Below are 23,509 nucleotides of genomic sequence, written 5' to 3'. Positions count from 1 at the left end.
GCAGGCAAGTTCATAGTGGCTGAAGCAAGAGGTGAACAGAGAAGAGTTACTCTGGGAGGTGCTAGTTAAGTAAGTGGGAACCAGCTCCTCAGGGAGCACACTAAGGACTTTGGATTTATCTTGTCAGTGATGGAGCGGTCTTAAAGAAGTTTAACTGGTGAGTGAGAATGCAAGAAATTGGAGATATTTCTGCATACTAGGAAGATTAGCTGGTACAGTATGGAGGCTAGGTGAAATGAAGGCACAACCAGTCATACAGACTAGTATGAGATGCCAGAGATAAAGCATGTCTGAACTGAGGAAGTACAGACGGGGGTAGGAAGAAGGAGGTGGGTTTCAAAGATACTGCGGAGGAAGAATCAGCATGGACTAGAGATGACCTGAACATTGGAGAGAAGACAGAGTCAGGGCTAATTTCTGGGTTTTTGACTCAGACAACTGGGTAGATGATAATTCCTTTCCTCACAAGAGGAAATACAAGAGGAGCTGGTTTGTTAAGGCTAACTGGCTGATCTTTGTGGAATTTCAAGTGTCTATGGGACATCCAGCAGGCAATTACATCTTGAGCTCAGAAGAGAGGTCTGACCAGGGAGAAAGATATGTATATCCCAATATATAGATGAAGTTCAAAATGTTTCATGAATAAGGTGTTGAGTGAAGAAAAAGGGAGAGCCAGTGGCACTGACCTGGGCCACATTAATATTTGAAGGACAGTCCAAGAAAGAGAACCCTTTGGTAGAGACCCAAGGGAAGCAGCCAAAGAATTTAGATATCTGTGACCATTGAAATCAAAGGTAAAGGGATTTTGGTAATCTCAAGAAGGGAAAGATTAACAGAATACAGTTTAGCAGCAAATTATATAAAATATGGACTGAAACCAATTCTTATATGTGGCAGTCAAGAAACCATTTAATTTAGAAGGTTGGGAAAGAAGCTATCAAAGGGTCTTCCAGAGTCAGTGAATGGGAAAGATGTAAAATTTCAAGAACTGGCTTCCTTTTCTCTTTCTAAAAGGTTGGTTGTGAAGAAAAGGAAAGATAATGTACAACCTAGTAGATTGATTAAGGTTGGAGTTATTAATATCTCAACAGTATTTATTTTATGAAGACCAGGCACCAGTAGATAAGGAGACAGTTGAAGATGGCAAAGGGATTAAGTGATGGAGCCATCCTGGTGGCCAACTCTTTACAGTGTCCCTCTTTCAGTACAGCACTTGGAAGTGAAGAAAATTCTACATAGCTTGATTACCTTGAGATATTTGTTTTACTTGTTAAGAGTTTTTAAAATTATTATTAGAGCAATTATATATTTACAGAAAAATCATACCGAAAGTACAGAGTTCCCACGTACCCCCCCAGATTTCCCCTGTTAACATTTTGCAGTATTATGTGATCTGAATATGTTCTTATATTATTATGACTTCACATTATAGCATGATTTTAGATATCCTACAGATATTTAGTCAATATTTAAATATCATTAGTTAACTCCCCCAGCCCCAATATTTTTCTCATGACCTGTTGCCAAGCCAGGCTGCCCCCAGAGAAGGAAGGAAGGAGAGAGTATGTTAAAATACCTTCTTACAGTAGTCTAACATTTTTAAAGCTTATTTTTATTTGGCATAAGTGCTACTTGGTATATGTCTAATGATTAAAATACCACTTTTCAATAAGGCCTTTTAAGTATATCAGTTGGCAACTTCCATCATCCTTTTAGAAGACACATACAAACTATATGAGATTAGCTTTCTTTCCTACATGCTGAGCATTAATTGTGACCTTCCTGGGACAAGTTACCACATGCAAGGCTGGACAGTCTAATGAATTTCTCTGAAAGTAGTATTACTTCCCTAGCTTATATGTATACAAACACATACAAAATTCTGTTATTTTATCTCCTTGAAACTTTAAAATTAATAACTTTCACACCTGAAAGTCCATTTAGATGTTGGACTCAATGCCTGTCAGGGCATTTTACGTAGTATCTGTCCCTTTATAAATGATATTATTCCACGTCTGCTGTAATTTCATGTGCTGTTTAATGTAGTACACGGATCATGAGACTCAAGTAGTATTTAATAAGGATAATGCAGCCTCAGCAACTCAGATCAGCATAATAATAAAAGATTCAACTTGACTTGAATCTCTCTTCAATGCATTATGCTTCATCACTGTTCCTAGTTTAATTTCGGTCCCAGAACTTGAACACAGCTTGTGCCAAATGCAGTGGAGTTGGGTCTGTATAGACTCAAGCAGAAGAACATGACCACTGTACTCCAGCTAGAATTACCATATTTCATAAATCATTATGTCTTTGATTGTAAGATGCACCATCCTTTTGTGTATCACTAAGAAAGAAAAAAATCACTCTCAATTAACCCGATATGGTGCTTTCTTGCATATGTATTGTACCCCTATTTCGGATGTGTTAAATGTGGACAAAGGTTTGCACATCTTAGAATTAATGAAATACGGTATTATGAGAATGTAATGGGGGGAATTGTCTTGCTATATGGTGGTATAATTTAACTCCTCAAATGCAGAATCTGCCCTCCTTCCAGTCCACAACAGTTCACAGACCCAAAGTCAATATTCAGAGTGGCATGAAAGTGTATTTTTTCCAGAATTGCACAATTCCCTGAGACTTGACCAGGTTTGTTGTATACCAAGATGTTCTTCATAGGATTCTTTGTGTATTTTTGCAGTCGTCTAGCAAGTTTAAATTGATACCATTTTGGGCACAATTTGGCAGTATTTATTAAAAATGTCATATCCTTTAACTCTGTAAATGCACAGCTGATCATGTTTAGTGTAGGGAAGTACTGCAGAAACCCATTATACACAGGCTTGTTCTAGTAAAATTCCTGAACAATATTAATGCCCAATAAAAGGAAATAATCACTTATTATGCACAAAAAAATCATGTTTATGAAGAGTTTGCAGAAGTTGCAACATAAGAAAATGCTTATGTACATAGATCAAATGGCAGACATAGGACATAACTTATGTCACCCATTAAACAATGTGAAAAATTCATAGGGAAAAAAAACTAGAAATACATTCATGATACCAACAGTTGGTTGAGTAGTAAGGTATGAATTTTGAAAAATATTTTTCTACTTTTGGCATTTTCCAAATACACTAAAATAGCATATATATTTTTTTAACTTTATTTTTCCCCTCCCCCTCCCCATCCTGCTGTTTTTGCTGTGTCTATTCACTGTGTGATCTTCTATATCTAGTTCTCTTTTTGTCTTCTCATCTTTCTCCTCTAGGATTCGATCCTGGGGACCTCTGATGTGGAGAGAGTTTCCCTGTCATTTGCCCCACCTCAGTTTCTGCTCTCTGCTGCACTTCACCTTGACTTTCCCCTTCATCTCTCTTTTGTTGTGTTATCATCTTGCTGTGTGACTCACTTGTGCAGGCACTTGCTGCGCCAGCACTCGGATCACCACACGGGCACTGGCTCACCACCCAGGCACTCATGCCTGGGCACTCAGCTCGCCATGTGGGCACTTGCTTGCCACACAAGCATGCTTGCTCTTTTTCTTTTCCACCAGGAGGCCCCAGGGATCAAACACAGGTCCTCGAAGCCCTGTCACTTGAGCCACATCTGCTTCCCTATATATTTTTTGTTGCCTATATTTATTCTTAAATTGAAAAAATTAGGTGCTTGATAAGAGATACACAAGATTTGGTTCTTTTTTTTCTTAAAGACATTATTATTATTATTATTTTTTAATTTCTCCCCCTTTCCCTCCCCCCCCCCCCAGTGTCTGCTCTCTGTGTCCATTTGCTGTGTGATCTTCTTTGTCCACTTGTATTCTTGTCAGCGGCACCAGGAATCTGTGTCTCTTTTTGTTGCATCATCTTACTGCATCAGCTCTCCATGTGTGCTGCGCCACTCCTGGGCGGGCTGCACTTTTTTTTTTGCACACGGGGCCACTCTTCTTACAGGGTGCACTCCTTGTGTGTGGGGCTCCCTTATGTGGGGGACACTCCTGTGTGGCAGGGCACTCCTTGCACGGATCAGCACTGCACGTGGGCCAGCTCACCACATGGGTCAGGAGGCCCTGAGTTTGAACCTTGGACCTCCCATGTGGTAGGTGGACGCTCTGTCAGTTGAGCCAAATCTGCTTCCCATGTTTTGGTTCTTGATAACTCCATTTCTGACCATTTCTGTGCTTGTTTCCTCACTCCTTTTGAACCAGTTTTGCTTTTATTGAAAGAGTTTAGGTCTCTGAAGGTTTCCATCTTGCCATACATTTCATGTCTTTTCCCAGCCATCAGGCTTGCATGTTTCCTTCTCACCAGAACCCACAGTTTCTTTTAGTAAAACATGTACACCAGAGACTCATCCAGTCTCAGGTAAATTCTCATTCATTGTCTACCAGGGTTGATGAATGGAAATTAATAGTTAAGGAGATGGTGATGTGAGCAATTGATCCTGACTTTGATCTTCAAGGTAGTAACTTCTTTTATACATTGGAGAGGAATTGTGTATTTTCTGCAGATACTGGACTTGAGTATGTGCAAGGGTCACCAGGCATGGGGGAATGAATATGCATTGTGGAGAGTTTGTAGCGCAGCCTGAGCTCACTAACGAAAGCAGATATTGAGAATGAGCGTGGACCCTGCGGAGTGGAACCTTCTGGCAGGCCTCTGGTCCTGTATGCTGCTAACAGAGCCACAGCATCACTGACCAGACTCCATGGACTTTCTTGCTCCCTGGCTGGTGTGAATGGCTGGTGATCTGCCTCCTTTTTCCTTGCTTCAATGCTATTCACTCTCCCTAAGTGCATTCCCAGCATTGTTCCTGCTATCTTCTGGGCTGCTTAATGCTAATTATCACGAAAAGCATCATTTCACTGATAATGCCTGTATTCCTCAGTGTTCCAAAGGTTTCTGTGAAACCATTACAGAGGGAAATTGTTGAGTTTTAGGGAAGGAAATAATTAATGTTGTTCTGAACACTTCCCGAGGGTAAGCTCATGGCACTTACTTATGACCAACTTTCAAACAGTCTGTGCGATCAAGGCAAAAGGAGGTGCCAGGCCGGGTAGGTCATGCAGAAATAGGCCATTACATGCTCGGTTGTCTGCGTATAGTTTTCTACCATTGAGGTTGTTAGAGTTGGAATAGCATTTATTTCCGTGCTTTCCATGCCCAGTAACAACCTTCTTTCCTACCACTACATATATATTATTAATAAAATGATTCCTTTAAAATTACCTCCTTTCCTATTGTAATTAATGGCTGGAGCTTATCTTGGGTGCCCCTCACGTACCCCTGTAGGCAGGAACCCATGTTATGAATATCAGATGAGGTGAAGCAGGTTGGATGAAAGGAAAATCTAACATTTTTAAATTCTCCAACACAAGCAATTCTATGGCTTTCTTTATAAATAGCAAACCTGTGTTTAAAACTCTCACCCCTGAAGAAAATAATTACCGGTCCCTGCCCTTGAGTTTTTGTGGGCTGGTTCGGTGGACTCTCTTCCAGCCGCAGGAGAAAGTACAGTCACTTTGGGGGAACCACTACTTGGGATTTGTAAGGAAACCCTCAGGTCAAGACCGTGGTTCTTCAGTCAGAACCACCAGACAGCTCAACATGAGGCCTTACAGTTACAAGGCAGCAAAATCCATTTCCAAAAATTTCAATTACTAACACATAAGTCAGTACATTCACGGACAGAAAAATAATAAAAGAACAAATAAGTGTAAGTATAGTAGTCCACAGAGCATGAGGATAGGAGTAATGCAGGGTTTTTTGGTTTGTTTTTGTTTTAGTTTTATTCCAAGTGTTTGAGATTTTACTCCAGGAAAAATAGTCCTGAGTACTTCTGCAGGATATAAAAATTTTAAGATTCCTCCTTTGAGGTACATGGTTTATTTTTTAAGAATATAACCATCATTTTTCTACCACTTTCCTATTAATACCTGGGCACATATTTCTTTCTATCCCCAAATTTAAGGGCCATGGATCTGTATGCACCTTTAGTCCATCAGTACTGAAAGCCTACTAGATCAAGGTGTTTTTTAATATATTCTACAAACTAGGCTTTTTGCTTCCTAAAGCCCTTCTGAAATCATTGCTGCTACAATTTGGGCCAGAAAGCTCCAGTTCATATCCTTCATCCACAAAAATGAAAAGTGTGTCACCTGTAAATCAGGGAAGTTCCAGGTCCTCACATTTCATTTCCCTCTTCCTTTGTCCCACCCAGGTTCTTAAAAGAAACTTATTTTGAGTCCCTTCTCACATTACGTTGTTTGCTTGTATATGTGGCATCTCATTCCAACCCGAATCTGAGGCAAGTGCCTATTTCTGTTTCGTGATGCTATAGCAAATGATCATGAGTCCAAACATGCTGACCTGTTGTAGAGAAAGGCAAGTTATTAAAATATCTCATCTTACCATATGCAGGGGTGTAGCCACTGTGCCCCTTTCTCCAGTAAGTTCTACGGACTTTACACAAAAGCCAAAGCCACGAGTGAACAAGTCTCAAAAAACAAAGACTGGGCTATAAGGAGAGAAGTGGGAACCCTGGGTGGAGAAGAAGGAGGGGGAGAAGATGCTGTTGATGCTCTGTGCTCAGTGACTGTCTGCTTCTTTGTGCAAATGGAAGTTAAGCTACTTTGTGCTTGCCCTGTGTGTTTTCATAGATGAAGAGCTGTAATTATGATCTTGTATTTGTAGCTATAGCTGGGTTTCTGTAGTCATGGACTCTGCATCTCTGGGGCAGATGCATCTTTAGTAAACTGTCATTAGCCTTCCCTTCTCTGAAATATCGACCTCCATCTTCTAATTGCTGGTTTTAATGGGAAGGTAAGGAGCTGCCAGACATGACCCAGCTTCTCACTGGACTTGTGCTCACAGAGGTTGTTCACTTGAGGCTTGATGTCATTTCAGTTAGCTGCACCTGTGCTATATAAATGGAGCATGGTACCATGTGGCAATGTAATATATAGACTGCACTTCCAAATTCATTGTACCTTTGTCCACAGGGCCCCTGGGACTTTCAGTGTTAGTTTCGTTATTATGGTTGTCGGTGTCTTCTGTTCAGTAAAGGCACTTTTGGTCTGGACTGGGCTTAGTTCTGCTGCACTGGCATATGTATTAATTATGTGCTTCTAGACTATCAGCCACCCTGAATGTGAAAATACAGCTATTTTCTTTAACCAGACCAAAAGTTACTTCTCTAAATTAAAGCCAGTTCATTGTTCATTCCATTTCTGAATATTTTTCTCTAAACTAAATATCCCACTTTGAAATGACTCCCAAACTTTAGAAATGGGAACAAAAAAATCGAAGGAATCAATAGTTTTCATCCCTAGTATGTCTTCTCCAAGGCTGCAAAAAGTAATATATATGTGGTGGTAGACTGGACATGGATGTACTGAGCCTTACTCTCTGGGAGAAAAATAATGAAATGACTTACTTTTATAAAATACATGATATCTTGCAGTCTACTAAGCTACTAAGACTTATAAAAAATGAAGACCTTAATTCTAAGCCATTTGTTTCCTTCTTACTGATAGGATCCAATCCATGATTACACCAAAAGTTACAGCTAAGAACATCATAGATTTTGTTGTCTGAGTTGTACCTGTGTACTTGTACTGTTTTATGCTTGCTTATTAATTCGAAATTACATGCGCAATTTTTGTTATTTTAAGGCCCTCAACCAGAATGCTGAACTAAGGAGTCGGTTGAACAGAATACATTCAGAGTCTATTATTTGTGATCAGGTTGTCAGTGTAAATATTATTCCTAGCCCTGATGAGGTAAGACTGATTTTTAATAGATGTAGAATACTTATCTTCTGGCATCTAAATCTTTTGCACATTTTTGTTTATTTTTCTACAGTTCTTTCATTGTTAATAAGATTCCCCCTTAAATTTTGTGTTGCTAATTATTCAGGAGTCTCTGAGTAAAGAACTTATATGAGTTTGACATCATTTATTCTTGGTGATCTGTGTCTATTTTTATTTATTTCCGTGTTCAGAAAGTGCCACTTATTTTTTTAGTTAATTAATTTATTCCAGCTTGTGAATTTTCTGTGTCTGTCTCAGTCTTCGTTTAAAATGTTCATTGTCGTCAGATGGCCAATGAAATGTTGAAAAAATCTTCTTTAGCTGAGAAAGCTCTGAATAAGAGTTTTCTTAATGTTTCTTTTGAAAGCTCTGAGAGATGGCACTAGACCTTGCTGAGATAATACTAGTGGTGCTGCTATAGCTACTATTGATGATGATAATCAATTGCTAATATTTGTCAAATTAATGTTTACTCTGTATTCAGTACTGCACTACCCACTTTATGTGTGCTATGTAATACTCCTAATGACCCTCTCTGGTAGGTGTTATTGTAATTCCATTTTCCATTATGATTCTATTTTCCATTTTTCAGATTGAAGAAATGGTAAAAGATAAAAGAACATTCAATATTTGGACTAGACTTAAATGTGTAATCCTGGCCCTTTATGGAATTATTTTTTTGTATCCATGAAAATTTACACTTTTCATCAGTAATATTAGAGCTTTTTAACAGTGACCCATGTAGCAAGGAAGGGGTTTTAACTAATACTAAGGTCGTATTGGCAGCAAAAGCATACATTTTGCTAGAATTCTACAGGCGCAAGGGTTCTACCATCTAGTTGCTTAGGAAATACCATCAGAAGACAGCTTCTCTTTGACTTCAGGGACCCACCCCATGTCCATTCACCTCCAAGAGTTCTATGATCTCTCCTGACACTTGGGTTCACCCAAAATCTTTAGAAATTTTTCTAAAATGTTGTCATTCAAGGAATACTTAAGAGTCTCTGTTAGCATCTTCTTTTCAACCCAAAATGTGCACTAGAACATATATTATAGTTCTCTTACATATTTTTCTTATTGAAATTTAAGTAACTGCCTCGAAAACAATACTTATCACATATCAAATAAAAATACAATTTGAAGTGAGTATCAATGCTCTAGTCATATGTTTCATTGGTTAAAATTCCTGATCAAATTGGACAATGGTTTTTAAATATTCTACCTCAGATCTTAGTCTTGGAGGTTATTTCCTTATCAGTATTCTTCAATACTGCTTGAAGTTTAGTAGACTAGGTGGAATGTAACTTGTAATGACAGACCTAAGAATAAGAGAATAAACTTGCCTCCATAAGTAAATCAGGATATTGATGGAGGTCCAGCCTATTAAATTCTACCTAATATCAGTGGGTTGAACGTAGAATTAAATTCAAGCCACTGTACAGACACCTTCCAATTGTACCTTTTGGATCTCCAGACACATTGGAAGGAGGGCTTATGCAATTGTTGTTAATGAGGTGCAAGTGAAAATTACTTGTGCTCACCATTCCTTTAAAACAATGAAGATTTCTCTAAAATTTTGACCAGTACATCATGCTCTACTTTGAATAGCTCTTTTAACAGGGCAAACAGTGTTACACCATGTGCTTCTGTCTTCTCTAGGGTGTTGAGCAAATCCATGTCAGTCTCCCCCTTTCACAGCAAGTAGCCAATGAGAGCCGCCTCTCCATGTCAGAGTCTGTTTCTGAGTTCTTCGATGCCCAAGAGGTGCTCCTGTCGGCAAGCTCATCAGAGAATGAGGTAAGGTTCCCATAACATGTCTACCCAAACTGCTTATAGCCATGAGTTCAGGTTGAAGAAAGTATTACTGTAGAATTTTTTTGCACCATAATTATGCCCAAATTATAGCAAAGCATGAAAAGTATATTGGTTCCCACTTACTGAGCACTTCACAGTTCTGGGCATCAGTTTGTTACTCTTAAATTTGATGAACAAAAGGAAAGAATCAAGCATTTGTTCTGAGTTTCTTGGATGACCCATATTTCACAGTAGCCACACAGTAGCTCGTGGAGAAGGAGACTAGCTAATAAATGTAGAAAGAATGAGAAACAGAAAATCACCTTTCATGTACACCTGTACAAATACATACATAAATATGCTTGCCAGAGACATGAATTTGAGCTTAGAGGAATAATTTTTAGCATATATCTGGTTGGGTAATTATGGGTTTTGGAGGTTAACCACCAGCTACCACGAAAGCTTTATTAGATTGCTTTTCATGCTCCTGGGTCTTGGCAGGATCTTAGAAACAGATCTTCTCCCTTGGTCATGTTGCAGATATTAGTTATTTTACTGAAATTTAGTCAAATATGCTTTGATTTTTTAAATGGGGAAAGCAGCCAAAACCCTTTCCCACAAAGTTGATTAGGAATTTTGTCATTTGGGATTGCAAATCTGTACTGCATTCTTACAAAAAGGAAATGAAACAGTCGCTCAATGTTATTTCCATATGCACAGAAAGTAGATTGGAAGGAGACATCCTGACAATTAGTAATTGTTTTGGATGTTTGGATTTATGAATAATTTTAGAAACAAAAGCAAAGTAGAAAAGAGAAAAATTATAAAGACCTATTTTTATAATGGGAGAAAAGTAAAATAGAATTCTTATAATAACTGATATTATCGGATAGACAGGCTAATTGTGTTTGCTGGTTAGTCCCTGCACGGGAAGCCGAGTTCTTAACAGGAGATCACTTGGTGACCAAGAAATGAGAACAGGAGGGGTGAGTTGAGTGAACTTGATGGCTAGGGCATTCAGGATATAATAGCTGCATACTTCCCTCTCCACTGTAGGGATACCCCTGCCCCACGGACTGGGTATTCGTGTCTGTGAGCCAGGGCACCTCCCACCCACCCACCCAAAGCACTCATGCTGGAAACATGCCACTACCTTTTCCTTTCTGACTCTCCCTTTTCTACTTTCCCGTTGCAGTTTCCCTGTTCAGTCAGGTTACAGTAAAATTTGACTGCATGTCTAGTCTCTGCCCATCACCTGTTGACTTCATAACTTACCTTTCTCAGAGCACCCTTATTTCCCCAGGTTCTTGGAGGGACCTGATTGGGGAGCCCAGGTACCACTGGCAGTAGATACTGGAGATATAGAATGAAGAAGATGTGAAGCAGATTACTCCAGGAGTTCAAGGAAAATGGTAGTGCCACCTTCTAGGGAAAGAATGAACCTAGTGGTAAAGGAAGGGATGAGGAAATAGAAGGCAGAGACGCATGGAGATGATTTGTTCCCTTGTATTGAAAGTTTATCAGACCTCTTAGCATAGTATCTGGCAGGCATTTGGATATCTACATCTGAAGCATGAAGAGAGAGCAGATCTGGAGAGAGAGAGTGAGTAGTTAGCTCCTGATCTATGTACCCAACTGCCTGTTGAACATTGCCACCTGGGTGTTCCACACAACCTCTAATTCAGCATGTGCAAACAAGAATTAATCAACAACCCCCTTCCACAAACACCCCCCAAAGGCAGAATGGAGTTACCCTGCCCATGTTCCTCATGTTACCTATCTCTACCCAAATGTTGGCATCAAATATTTACCTTCACTTCTTCACCCTTCCTACTGCCACCCATGCTGATTTACTCATCACATTCTTGGGTATCCATCACCTAAGTAAATACTCTCAGATCCATGCATTTTCCTCCAGCTTCACTGCCATTGCTCCAATGCACTGCCCTGTCTCCCCACTTAGATTGCCCATTCAGCCCCATAACTAGTTTTCCTGACTCCCTTCTTGCCGCTTCCAGTTCATTTTCCTTTGGCAGACTGATTAATCTTTCTAAATTGGATCATGTCTCTAATTCTCCAGTGTCTTTAGGATAACAGTCCATACTCCCTAGTTGCCATACAGAGGCCCTTTTAATCTGATCCCTTCTCACAACTGCAGCCTCATCTCAGGGATCACAAAAGAGTTATTCCTGGAATTCTCAATTTGTTAAAGACACCCTATGTCACTTGCTAAAGTAGGGAGTATGACTCTCTCCTACAGCCTGCACTGGAAAAAACTGACCTCCATATCTGTCCCTTATGCTCCATATCTTATAGGTTTTAATAAAATAACTCTTTGTTTATTGTGATAACATATATAAGTAAAATTAGCCATTTATAAGTGTACAAATTTGGTGGCATTAAATTACTTTTACAGTGTTGTACTACATTTACCACCTTCTATTACTAAAACCTTTTCTCCACACCAAACAGAAACTCTTATCAAGCAATAACTGTACTTTGTGTCTCTGAATTTGTTTACTCTAGATATTTCATGTAAGTGGAATCTAACAGTATTTGTCCTTTTGTATCCAGCTTAAAATGACTCTGTTTTTACTTAAAACCTCATCCTTTTGCATAACACACAGTCTTAGGTATTTGAAGGATCTGGGTTGGAAGCAAAGCCAAGTGTCAGACACTATGATCTTCTCGGAGTTTCTCCTCCCCTTCAGCTAAGTCTTTGTTACTGGGTCAGCTTTATCTGTAAGATCCCTTGTGATGAGGTCTCCAGAAGGCCCTTCACTCTAACAGACTTCTGGCCAGCCCACTTGGTTAGTGAGTGTGCATGTGTGAATCCCAGCAGCAGCTTCAGTGTAGGCTCCAGCTAGATCCTCTGCAGTGCAGCTGTCAAGGGGCATTGGACGCTGGCTGGCACACTCTTCTCCCAGATTCCCTGTGTTCACCTCCCTCTCTTGCTTCAGTCATTAATCAGAAGTCACCTTCAGGGAAGCTTGCCCCAGCTGTCCTTTTTAAAATTTCAAAGTGTGAGTTCTTCCTCTGCCCTAACATTTTATATACATCGTCTCTTTTTATTTTTTCCTCCTTAACATTTATCACTAACAAAATGTGTATTTCCCATATTTTGTTTGTTTGTTTGTCTTCTCCACTATAATGTAAGTGCCGTGGGGGCAGAGATTTGTTTACCACTGTGTCCCCAGCTCTGGTGAGCAAGTAATCAATAAATATCCAGTACAGAATCAAGAAAGGAATGCTTCTAACACATTAATACAAGATTAATCTGAGAAACAATTGGGCATTAACTGTCTTATATTAACATTATCCATGACTGAGATAAAAATCCTCCTTTTGGGATATCTACCAATGTAGTTCACATAATGAATTTTAAACTCCTTAAAAACTGTTAATATTGCCTCCAGAATGATCGACTTGCGTTGTCTCTGCTTTTAAACCTTTTTGTGCAATGCTACGTGCCTGGTCTCCTTTAGAAAAAAAATATTTCCTAAACTCTTTTGAATCCCTAAACCCAGAGGAGAAATATTTGGCTCCAGGACTTCTTGAGCATTAGGGGAGAATAATTCACATTATTTATTATTTATTACAGCAGGGTTTTGGCTTTGTAAAAAGGATAGCACAATGGGGTCACAATAAGGCTGCCAGGCTCAGCTGTTGAACAAACACATGTGATCTCGATAGAGCTTACCCATTGCCCACTGTCATTTTAGGAATTTTTAACACCAGTGGGACTCAGTTCATTTCTATGGTATAGTAGTTTGGGAGAGATTAGAAATTTAATTTATAAATATTTGCATTTGTGTCCTCTAACACAATTGGGTGCGATTAGCTTTTTGCAGAGAAATCACTTAGAAGAATTTATTATTCTTTTCTTTCAAGCTAAAGAAGGTAGCCTTTCATGAGCCTGATGGTTTAATCTTCAGCTCCATTGCACTTAAGGGAACCATAAAACCCCATTCATTGGAACGAGCTGCAGAAAGAAAATATGCGTCAGAAAAAGACTTTTCTCATTTTACCTTGTTTATAGATTGCTGAGACCCAGCACAGTGTGCAAAAGCAAAACACCATTATTCCTTCATTCGTGCAGTCATTCAGTCCATCGTTCCATCTCCTTAAGTATATGAACTCTTTAACATCCTCATTTTTATCATTTGAAGTCTGCTGTTGTATGCTTCTAATGTGTTTTTTGATCTATCATGTCTTTCATTCCCATGAGCTCTGTTACTTTTCTATTCAGGTTTTCAAGTTCTTCTCTGCACTCGCTCAGTGTCTTCTTGATGCCCTTTATCTCATTAGCCACCTGTCTGTCAATTCATTAATTTGATTTTGGAAATTTGTATGCATCCCATTTTTTAGTTGTCTCAAATCCTGTGTCTCCTCTGGGGCTTTGATCTATTCCTTTTGTTGGGCCATGTCTTCCATTTTTTAAGTATGGCTTGTAATTTTTTGCTGATATCTAGGTATCTGATTAGGATGGTGAGATTACTCAGATGCTCAATTTCTCTCTCTTTCATAGGGAGTCAGTGGCAGGAGACAGTGTTACTGCTGTTCTTTAATTCTTGGGTCTTTAGTATTGTCCCTGTTAGTTGCTCAAATCTATGCCCTGAACTCAGTAATGAGTGGCAGACCTATTTCCTAGGGCCTTGGGGAGGGAGGCTGTAAAGGCCAGAAAAAGCCTCTCAACTTATTTACTTTTAATTTTCTCAGTGCACTTCCTTGGCCCGCCACCAGATGGCACTCTTTGGCAGCCCTCTCAGTTCAGTGCCTGGTCAGTGTGTGTTTGCTCCAACAGGGACTGTATCACTGTGATAGAGGAGCCTGTCTGGAGACGAAGAACCTCATAATTCAAACATTCTCAGAGGCAGTTCTCCAACCTTTCCTGGCAGCCCCCTCTCTTTTCCTGGGTAGGAAATAATTCTACTCCTCTCTGCATCCTCAACAACCAGTCCCTGTCAGTAGAGAGGGAGATTGAGAGGGTTGGATCTCTTTAGTCCCTTGCCAGCTACCAAGGTAAACAGTGGTCCTGCCTGCCCTGCCTAGAAGGGCTCTTGAGACTCGGCAGACCAAATTTGTGGGTCAAAAGCTGAGTCAGCCTTAGGCTGTGTCCCTCTCTCTCCCCTTTCCTAGGGAGGTGGATCCATGGGGCCCCCTTTGTCTGTAGCCACCAGCCTCTAGGCCTAAGAACTCACCAGTGTCTGTAGGGTGGGGAGGGTGCCCGCTTCAGATTTTAACTCACGGTTTTGCCATTGGTGATTCTTTGCCTTTGCCCCTCTCTCTTCTGGGTTGGGTCCAGCCTTCCCTGGTGTCCTAAATCCTTGAAGATTTTTCCCCAGGCCATTTCTGCCTGTCTTCTAGCCATATTTCTGGGAGAGAAGAGACTCTGATTTCTTTCTAGTTTACCATTTTCCTGAAAGTCTCCCCACCCTCATATTTAAAACATCAGCAATAAATCCAGAAACCTTAAAGTCAAAGCCTAGATGTGTTTACTATCAACAAATTTTAAACATTCACATGGCAAAAAAATAAAATAAAATGGCATAAGCAAAGTTAAAAAATTAACTGCAAGCAAGGAAAAATGCAACATGTGACACAAGGAAAAATGCGTGAAAGGTAGGGAAAGGGAGTTCACAAAAGGTGAAATTCAAATTTTAAAAAAGATCTTTAATGTTTGTTAGGTAGGTCCTAATTAAGATTGATAATGTATAGTTTTCAAGTGAGTGTGGAGAGGTGGATGCTGTCACACACCACTTGTGAGAACAAATTAATGCAGCCTTTCAGGAAAGCAGCTTGACAACATGCAGTGAAAGCCTAAAAGTGAGCATACCATTGTACCCAGAAATTTCACTTCTAGAATAAATCTTAATGAAATCATCTGAAAGATACTCAAAACTATATTAGGGGGAAGCGGACTTGGCCCAGTGGCTAGGGCGTCAGTCTACCACATGGGAGGTCCACGGTTCAAACCCCGGGCCTCCTTGACCCGTGTGGAGCTGGCCCACGAGCAGTGCTGATGCGCGCAAGGAGCGCTGTGCCACTCAGGGATGTCCCCCACGTAGGGGAGCCCCACACGCAAGGAGTGCACCCATAAGGAGAGCCGCCCAGCACAAAAGAAAATGCAGCCCGCTTAGGAATGGCACTGCACACATGGAGAGCTGACACAACAAGATGACGCAACAAAAAGAAACACAGATTCCCGTGCCGCTGACAACAGCAGAAGTGGACAAAGAAGAAGACGCAGCAAACAGACACAGAGAACAGACAACCGGGGCGGGGTGGGGGGGCAGGGAGAGAAATAAATAAATAAATAAATCTTTTTAAAAAAATAAAACTATATTAGGGAGTAGTTGTGGCTCAAGCAGTTGAGGTCCTGCCTCCCACATGGGAGGTCCCAGGTTCAGTTTCTGGCGCCTCCTGAAAAACAAAAAAAAACAAGCAAAACAAACAAAAAGAAGAAAACTAACTCAGGAAAGCCAATGTGGCTCAGTGGTTGAGCACCGGCTTCCCACATACAATGTCTTGAGTTCAATTCCTGGCCTGGTACCTTAAAAAAAATACACTGTATACAAGGATGGTCATCCAAATATAGTCAGTAATAATAAAAAGTTGAAAATCCCATAAATGCCCATCTTGAGGGGGCTGGTTAAATTCCTTGTGTTCTAACTATATATAATTGTATTACCATGCCTAGCAAAAATAAGGAACTATATTTATTACAAGAGGAAATGTATTCAGAAGGCTATAAGACAATGTATAGACTGACCCTCCTTTTCAGGGTATTTCTATAAATAGGTCTATCTATATGTTTAATGCTCACCAAAATGTGAAAAATAGTTTCCCTTAAATGACCTTTAAGCCTCTGAGTCATTTTCGTAGTCATCTTTATAACCTGATGTTGTAATTGCAAATTTTCTACAATAAGTATATCTTGTTTTTATGTTCAAAAAATATAATGCACAATTTCCATTTTCTGTCTTAACCGCCCACCTGCGGTAGCAGCCTCAGGGTCCCCGTTCCTCTCTAAGCGGCTCTGCCTTGCTCCTTCTTTCTCTTACGTGTTATGTTCTTTTTCTAACTCCACTTAGGACATGTGTTACCTCTCAAGTTTACTTTCATGAAAAGTTGGTTCCATTTTTGTTCCATGTTTCTCAAAAATGGGACTCACAGGTAGAGAATGCCTTAATTCTTCATGTCTCTTGTCCCTAACACTCCCTCCTCCACCCTAAATAAGCTGCTGAATTTTGTCCGTTATACTTCAGTCGTGAGCTCTTTCTCCTTATCCCTCCCACCTTAACTGGAGCAGTCAGTATTTCTTACAGGAGTTTACTCAGTATCCTATAACCGTGAAGACTCTTGCTCTACTCGGGTTTTTTGTTTCTCCACCCTGCTGCCAAGTAAATCTGCCTCTAACCTTTCCTTGTGCTTTTGGTGGTTTTTAATAACCCTCTAGTTCAGCGTAAAAAACCTTTGCATTCAGACCCTCTTCTTATTCTCCCTACTTTTGTCACAGCCACCTAAACTTTATGCCATTCTTGGAATAAATATCTCTCTCGCGGTGTCCTTCTCCCTTTTTTCTTCCTGTGCTTCCTTTTTCCTGAACTTCTCCCCTTCTAACCACTGGGAAACGCCCACTCTTTCTCCAGCACCCAGTTCAAGTATGATTTCCTCTGGGCAGTCCCTGATCGTCTCGGTGGAGTCAGGAGGTCTCGCTCCATGCATGTTCACTTCGATTGTACTGACACCCACCCATTTAGGCCCTGCTCCCCTCTCCTGGGCACCCTCCTGCCCAGCTGAGACAGGGCACTGCTTAAAGACAAGGGCTGCTCTCTCACACTTGCTATATCCTGGCTCTTAGACCCACCGGTGTTTATTGTGCATATGCTAAATACATTTTGACCTCTGGTTCTCATTTGGACAATATTTTGTTGTTTTTAAAAGTTTAATTATCTGAACTTCTAAGTCTGACCCAGAGTTCTCATCCCTTCTATCCTCTTCCTTCCTTAGGCTTCAGATGATGAGTCTTACATCAGTGATGTGAGTGATAATATATCTGAAGACAACACCAGTGTTGCGGATAATATTTCTCGGCAAAGTATGCATCGTTTGAGCTTCCAGTTGTTCTCTACCTGCCAAATTACAACTCCTGTGACTTAGTGAATATTCATTTTCCCCCTTCACTAATTGTTCTATTTGCTGATTATGGTTCAATAATTTTTTTATTTGCATTATCTGTTGATATATGATTGAAAAATCCATTAGGTAGATAGATAAGAGCAAAAAGTTTTCCTTCTTGCTCCAAACAACAGTTTGAATTCTTCTTAAATATATTTAATTTTTTTAAATTTGACTTGTATTTTCTTGAATAATGTTTGACTATATTTAACACCTTGTTTGAAAAACTATACACTGATGTTTTATGCATGTGTTAGCAACCTTGTGTTGAAATAATTCAGCTTGCTCTTGGAGTGTAATGAAAGTGTAAGAAATATACCACAGTCATCATTTTGAAAGGGTTACTTCCCTCCTTGGTTTTATGAAATCAGAAAAACAAAGTTCTCTATCAGTGTATTCTCATTTTTCTCCCTCATCCAGTCCTGAACGGGGAGCTGACAGGGGGCGCCTTCCGGAATGGACGTCGAACGTGCCTGCCAGCTCCCTGTCCTGACACCAGTAACATTAACCTCTGGAATATCTTGAGGAACAACATTGGTAAAGACCTGTCTAAAGTCTCTATGCCTGTGGAACTAAACGAGCCGCTCAACACTCTGCAGCATCTCTGCGAGGAAATTGAATACAGTGAGCTACTGGACAGGGCTTCAGAAACCGACGATCCATACGAGCGCATGGTAATGAGCTTGGTGCCACAGAGTAGTGCCCTTCAGGAATTTGCCAACCTAGACCAGGTCTAAGCCAGAATTCATTAGGATGATATATTTGCAGGCATGGTTTTTGGGTTTTTTTTGTTTTTGTTCTTTATTTGTTTTTAGGAGGTACAGGGGATTGAACCCAGGACCTCATACGTGGGGGGCAGGCACTCAACCACTGAGCTACATCCACACCCATGCTAGCATGGCTTTTATATAACATTCTCACTACATAGGAAAGAGAGGAATCAGTACATTTGCATAAATCAGCAGGCCCAAAAAGTTTCAGATACCTTTACTAGAGAATGCACACCTTGTCCCTTATCCCTGGTGTAGAGTATTTTTAAAGTTAGGATGTAAAGGGATCGTACTCTTAAAAGCTTGAGGCATCCCTCGCCTCATCTATCAGCTTTTCACAAATGCCAGGAGAGCCCATTTGTTCAGGCTCTTAGGTCTGAGAAAGTGATTTTCTGTTTGATCTTTTGCCTGGGCTTTACTCCATACTACTGTGGGAAACTTTACCTGCCCTCTTACCTTACACACCTGTACATGCTGCTGTGATCGTGTGAATAGCATAACCTACAAACTGGGTTTCAGGACATTTGAACTCAGTGTTACTCGTAACATTGGATAAAATATATGAAAGAAGAAAACATGACCTCTTTTGTCTGCTGATTCGTATGTGAGTGGTTTAACCTCTTTGTGACATATTCTTCCCACGGGTTCATGAAGATTCTGTGCAAATACAAGAAAAAGCAAATGCCATCCAATCAGTGCCCATCAATATGGCATGCAAAAAATGTAGAGGAAAAAGGGACAAAGGACAAACAGACATGGAAATAGTCTCTCCTATATTATTTTCCTTTCTTAAATGTTTTAACAGGTTCTTATTGCTGCATTTGCAGTTTCAGGATATTGCTCCACCTATTTCAGAGCAGGAAGTAAGCCATTCAACCCTGTCCTTGGAGAGACTTACGAATGCATTAGAGAAGACAAGGGATTCCGATTTTTCTCAGAACAGGTAAGTACCACTGGACTCAGTAAGGTTTCTGTATAGTACGAAGCCATATTGGTGACAAAAATAGCTTTTGATAACCATCCGTTTTAGATGTTTTCTGATACTATTTAACAGAAAAGTTACTTATCTGCTTAATTACCCCCTTCAAAAGTACTTAAGTTGTCTGTGTTTAAGCATCAAGCCTTAGAAGTTAAAGGTTCTAATTTATTTATGCATTTTGAGAAACTCACTAATAGAGATAGGTGACTTGAGTATGTTTTATTTTGGGGTGAACAATATATCTTGTAGAAATGATCAATATGGAAATTTTAACACTGATATCTATTGCCTTTTTGGTTTTTAATTACCAGGTTAGCCATCATCCACCCATTTCTGCCTGTCATTGTGAATCAAAGAATTTTGTGTTTTGGCAAGGTTTGTATTTCAGTTGTAATTTCAAAATCAAATTTAATAGCCTGTGAAAAACTTTCTCGTTTCCCTGATACATCATCCTCTGTTTAGATTTCTACCTTCAAAACTCAGAGAACGTTAGTAATTGGTACTGAGTTCAGTGAGGGTCAGGGTTTGGATTGAGGTTCCTGCTTAATTAATTCCCAGTGTTAATCAGAATATTACAGACTTGACTAAAGCTAATAGTTACAAAACCCCTTTGGAAAGAAAAATATATGTAATTAAATCTGACCATTAAGTATAAATGTATTGTTCCTTCAAGTTGGAAGGGTACTTCATTGTTCATAGAATGACTCTATTCCTGTGAATTTAGCTCAACCATTTTGTATGAAAATGTACAAAATGATACAGCAACTTAACTGTAATTTATTGGAAAGTAAGAAAATTACTTACTTTCCAATAAATTACAGTTAAGTTGCTGTATCATTTTGTACATTTTCATACAAAATGGTTCAGCTAAATTGGTTACAACAAAGATGCAGGATTTTGTGGAGGTTGCACTAAGCTCCCTTAGTTCATCAAAATGTGGCCATGCAGTTAGTACAATTGCATAGCTAAACCTCAGTTTCCAAGAATAAAATGTAAACCCATTTTATGAGATAAAGTGCTGGATCCTGGTCTCTATCTTAATGACCAGTGTAAGAATATGTTCATTAAATTAATCCCACTTTCTCATAAATTTTGCATATCTGTATTTAGAGATGGTATTTTTTTTACTGCTCTCCAAAGTCACATAACTCTTTTATAGAGGGAGAATAAATGTGTGTGTGTGTGGCCATGCTGTATATATAAATGATATATGGCCAGGCTGTAGTTAATTTTACTATACATCTGATATTTGATATATCTGTTAACTATTTCTGTCTAGTTAAAACTTATTTTAAAAATATTGCTTTTTGGACATTAAAACACAGTACAGTCTATATGTGTGTGTGTGTTGAATCCATACACACTTGTTATTCCAGGATTTTCCAGTTTTATTAGTTGAAAACAATTATGGAATCTATATTAAGGAGAAATATAGGTACTCATTTTTTGGGGTCTTTTTTTGGCTAACAGTTCATCTTTTTATCTTGGGCCATCACCAAATGGGTCATGTTAACTAAATAGAATCAAAAAGTAAAGTGCAATACAAAAGTTAATTTTTATGGAAAAATTAATTAGGTATAGAGTATATATTTCTTATTATCTGCCTGTGTCATTTAGATATCAGATGGAAAAACAAGTTCTGGGGGAAGTCAATGGAAATCCTGCCTGTTGGAACTCTGAATGTCATGCTTCCGAAGTAGGTTGTCCTCCTCTTTCTTTTGGCCTCTTCTCTGCTTTTTATAATCAGAAATAGGTATTTTAAACCTTAAAACATACCACGGGTCCATTTCCCTGAATTCCCAGTTTCCTTTAACTTCACCAAAGTTTTGAAAATTGACCCCCCCCAAAGAAATAAATGGGAACTTTAGCATGTGTCAAAGCATCCTATTTATGTATTCACATCCTTACTCATCAGTCAACACCAGGTACCTGCCATGACCCAGTTACTGTGCTAGTTTGCAGTTTTTAAGAAAGGTTCTCCTTTTTGCTTGTTTCTTTTCTACACAATTTATAGTTTCAGTTTTGAGTTCATATTAAATCCAAGGATTATTTTTTAATTTTAAAGTTATTTTGTTCAGGAAGAATGATGGAATCCTTTTACAGTTTTCTAGACAATGTTGTCCATGGTGAATTTTTAAAAATTAATTCAACTTTTTTTTTAATCAAGTTCAAAGACTTGATTGTTTTTGTTTCTTTGGTTGGTTTGATTTTATCTACGTGAATAACAGATTTTGCTGGTGGATTGGATATGGAGGAATGTAGGGACAGAGAGGTATCCCCAGGACCACAAAATACACTTTCAATATTTGCAAATTTGTGAGGAAGAAAGAAGGTTTCCCCATGTGTATATTCTGCCGACACCATATGAAATCATTTATTTTTTAGGAATTTAGAAGCATTTTATTTTATTTGTAAATGTTCACTATATACAACTTTGAAGCGCATTCCTTGGCAGAAATTCTGATACTCTTACTTCCTAGAATTTTCACTCTATTGTGCCATCTTAGTTACGCTAACCATCCTAAAGAATTATTCACACCTTTGTTCTTAACTCAGAATGCAAAAGAGTGTTCTCGGTGTAATCTTTCTTACACCCTATAATGCCTCTCGCCTGAATGCTTCCAGGATGCCTGTTGCCAGCAGGGTAAATGCCCTGCTCTGCCCTCAGCACACCTTTCCAGCCTTGCCTCCCGCCACCCCCACCCTCCTCTAAAACACCACTGGCAGGCGCCCGGTGGCATCTTGCTCCTCTAGGCTCTATGACTTTTGTCCATGCAGTGCAGTCTGCAGCGCCTTCGTGTCCATCCCCCAAAGCTTAATCTGAACTTCACTTCCTCTAAGAAGTTTTCCTTGACACTCACCCCACATCCCAGACATATCCATCAGGACTCCCCCTTCTGTGTTTAACAACACTTTGTCCATCTATCTATTACAGCCCTCATCATATTTTATTAGTAGTATTTATTTTCAACTTTGGAGCTTTAGCAGCTTGCCCGTAGAAAGCTCTTAATAAATGTTCCTTGAATGAATGATCATGCCATAAATACTTGTGACCACAGAGAAGCTTCCAATGAAGAAATGAGAGGAAAATGAGGGAAAAGGTAGTTTTGGCCCCCCAAAATTTCATTATTAGAGACAGTAATGTGTTTGTGACCTTTGTTGATTTGTCATCAATATTACATTCTTTCTTCATCGCCAGATACGGAGATTACTATGTGTGGAATAAGGTCACCACGTGCATACACAACATCCTCAGTGGAAGGAGATGGATAGAGCATTACGGAGAAATAACCATCAGAAATACCAAAAGCAGTGTTTGCATTTGCAAACTCACGTTTGTCAAGGTAAATAATATTATATGATAGGAAAGGAAAAAAGGGTATAAAACGCTTACTGAGGAAGAGGTAGAGAAATTATCTTTAACAGCAGCAAGTAGGCCTGCCCTATGTCCTTGGTCCTTAATTAGACCTACCCTATGTCCTTGGTCCTTAATTATATTTAAATGAAAAAGCAGAACCAACTGATAGAGTTGCTGAAGGCATGAAGGCTTCTGCCTGTGTGGAGGTCAAAAAATCACCACCTCAAAACAGAAAAAAAGAAACGATTTTCTTTCTGAGAAGCCAGTCAGTATTCCATTAAGTGAAAGTCCGGAAAGTACCTTTTGCCTATAGCAGGTGTTCTGGTTGTATTTCTATTTCTGTTCCTGCTTGATTACCACATATTCAAATGATCTTATTTAAGGCAACTAATTATAAGACAATCATCATAGTCTGAGAATACTTGAACAGAGCAGCCAAGTAGATGAGCACTACCACTCACTCCAAGCTTCTCCCACTCTTCACTGTTACAATCCAAATAAGCCCAACAAAAAGCATTACTTTATTAACAAGATGTTAGCGATAGAAATGCCCCCAACACCATAGCCCGCTCGGGCTCTCTCATCTGAGACATGCAGTATCACCTCCCTGTTGG

At 39.4% G+C, this 23,509-nt stretch overlaps 1 protein-coding gene across 6 annotated transcripts in view; it reads left to right on the top strand.

Moving 5' to 3' along the window:
* The window catches only part of OSBPL6 (oxysterol binding protein like 6), a 236,892-nt gene that overhangs the window by 205,407 nt on the left and 7,976 nt on the right, over window positions 1-23,509 (top strand). For 3 of the 6 annotated variants that reach the window (XM_058300587.1, XM_058300583.1, XM_058300585.2), the window contains 8 exons: window positions 7,676-7,783; window positions 9,473-9,610; window positions 17,621-17,708; window positions 18,209-18,462; window positions 19,364-19,501; window positions 19,849-19,912; window positions 21,155-21,233; window positions 22,737-22,881. In XM_058300587.1, coding sequence (XP_058156570.1) covers window positions 7,676-7,783; window positions 9,473-9,610; window positions 17,621-17,708; window positions 18,209-18,462; window positions 19,364-19,501; window positions 19,849-19,912; window positions 21,155-21,233; window positions 22,737-22,881 — 1,014 coding nt within the window. The remainder of the gene's footprint in view (window positions 1-7,675; window positions 7,784-9,472; window positions 9,611-17,620; window positions 17,709-18,208; window positions 18,463-19,363; window positions 19,502-19,848; window positions 19,913-21,154; window positions 21,234-22,736; window positions 22,882-23,509) is intronic. The other 3 variants (XM_058300586.1, XM_058300590.2, XM_058300588.2) reach the window with 1 other exon arrangement.

Source organism: Dasypus novemcinctus, chromosome 7 (genome assembly GCF_030445035.2).
Source record: "Dasypus novemcinctus isolate mDasNov1 chromosome 7, mDasNov1.1.hap2, whole genome shotgun sequence".
Taxonomy (NCBI): Eukaryota; Metazoa; Chordata; class Mammalia; order Cingulata; family Dasypodidae; genus Dasypus; species Dasypus novemcinctus.
Note: the sequence above shows the minus strand (reverse complement) of the source record. Positions and strands in the feature narration are given on the sequence as shown.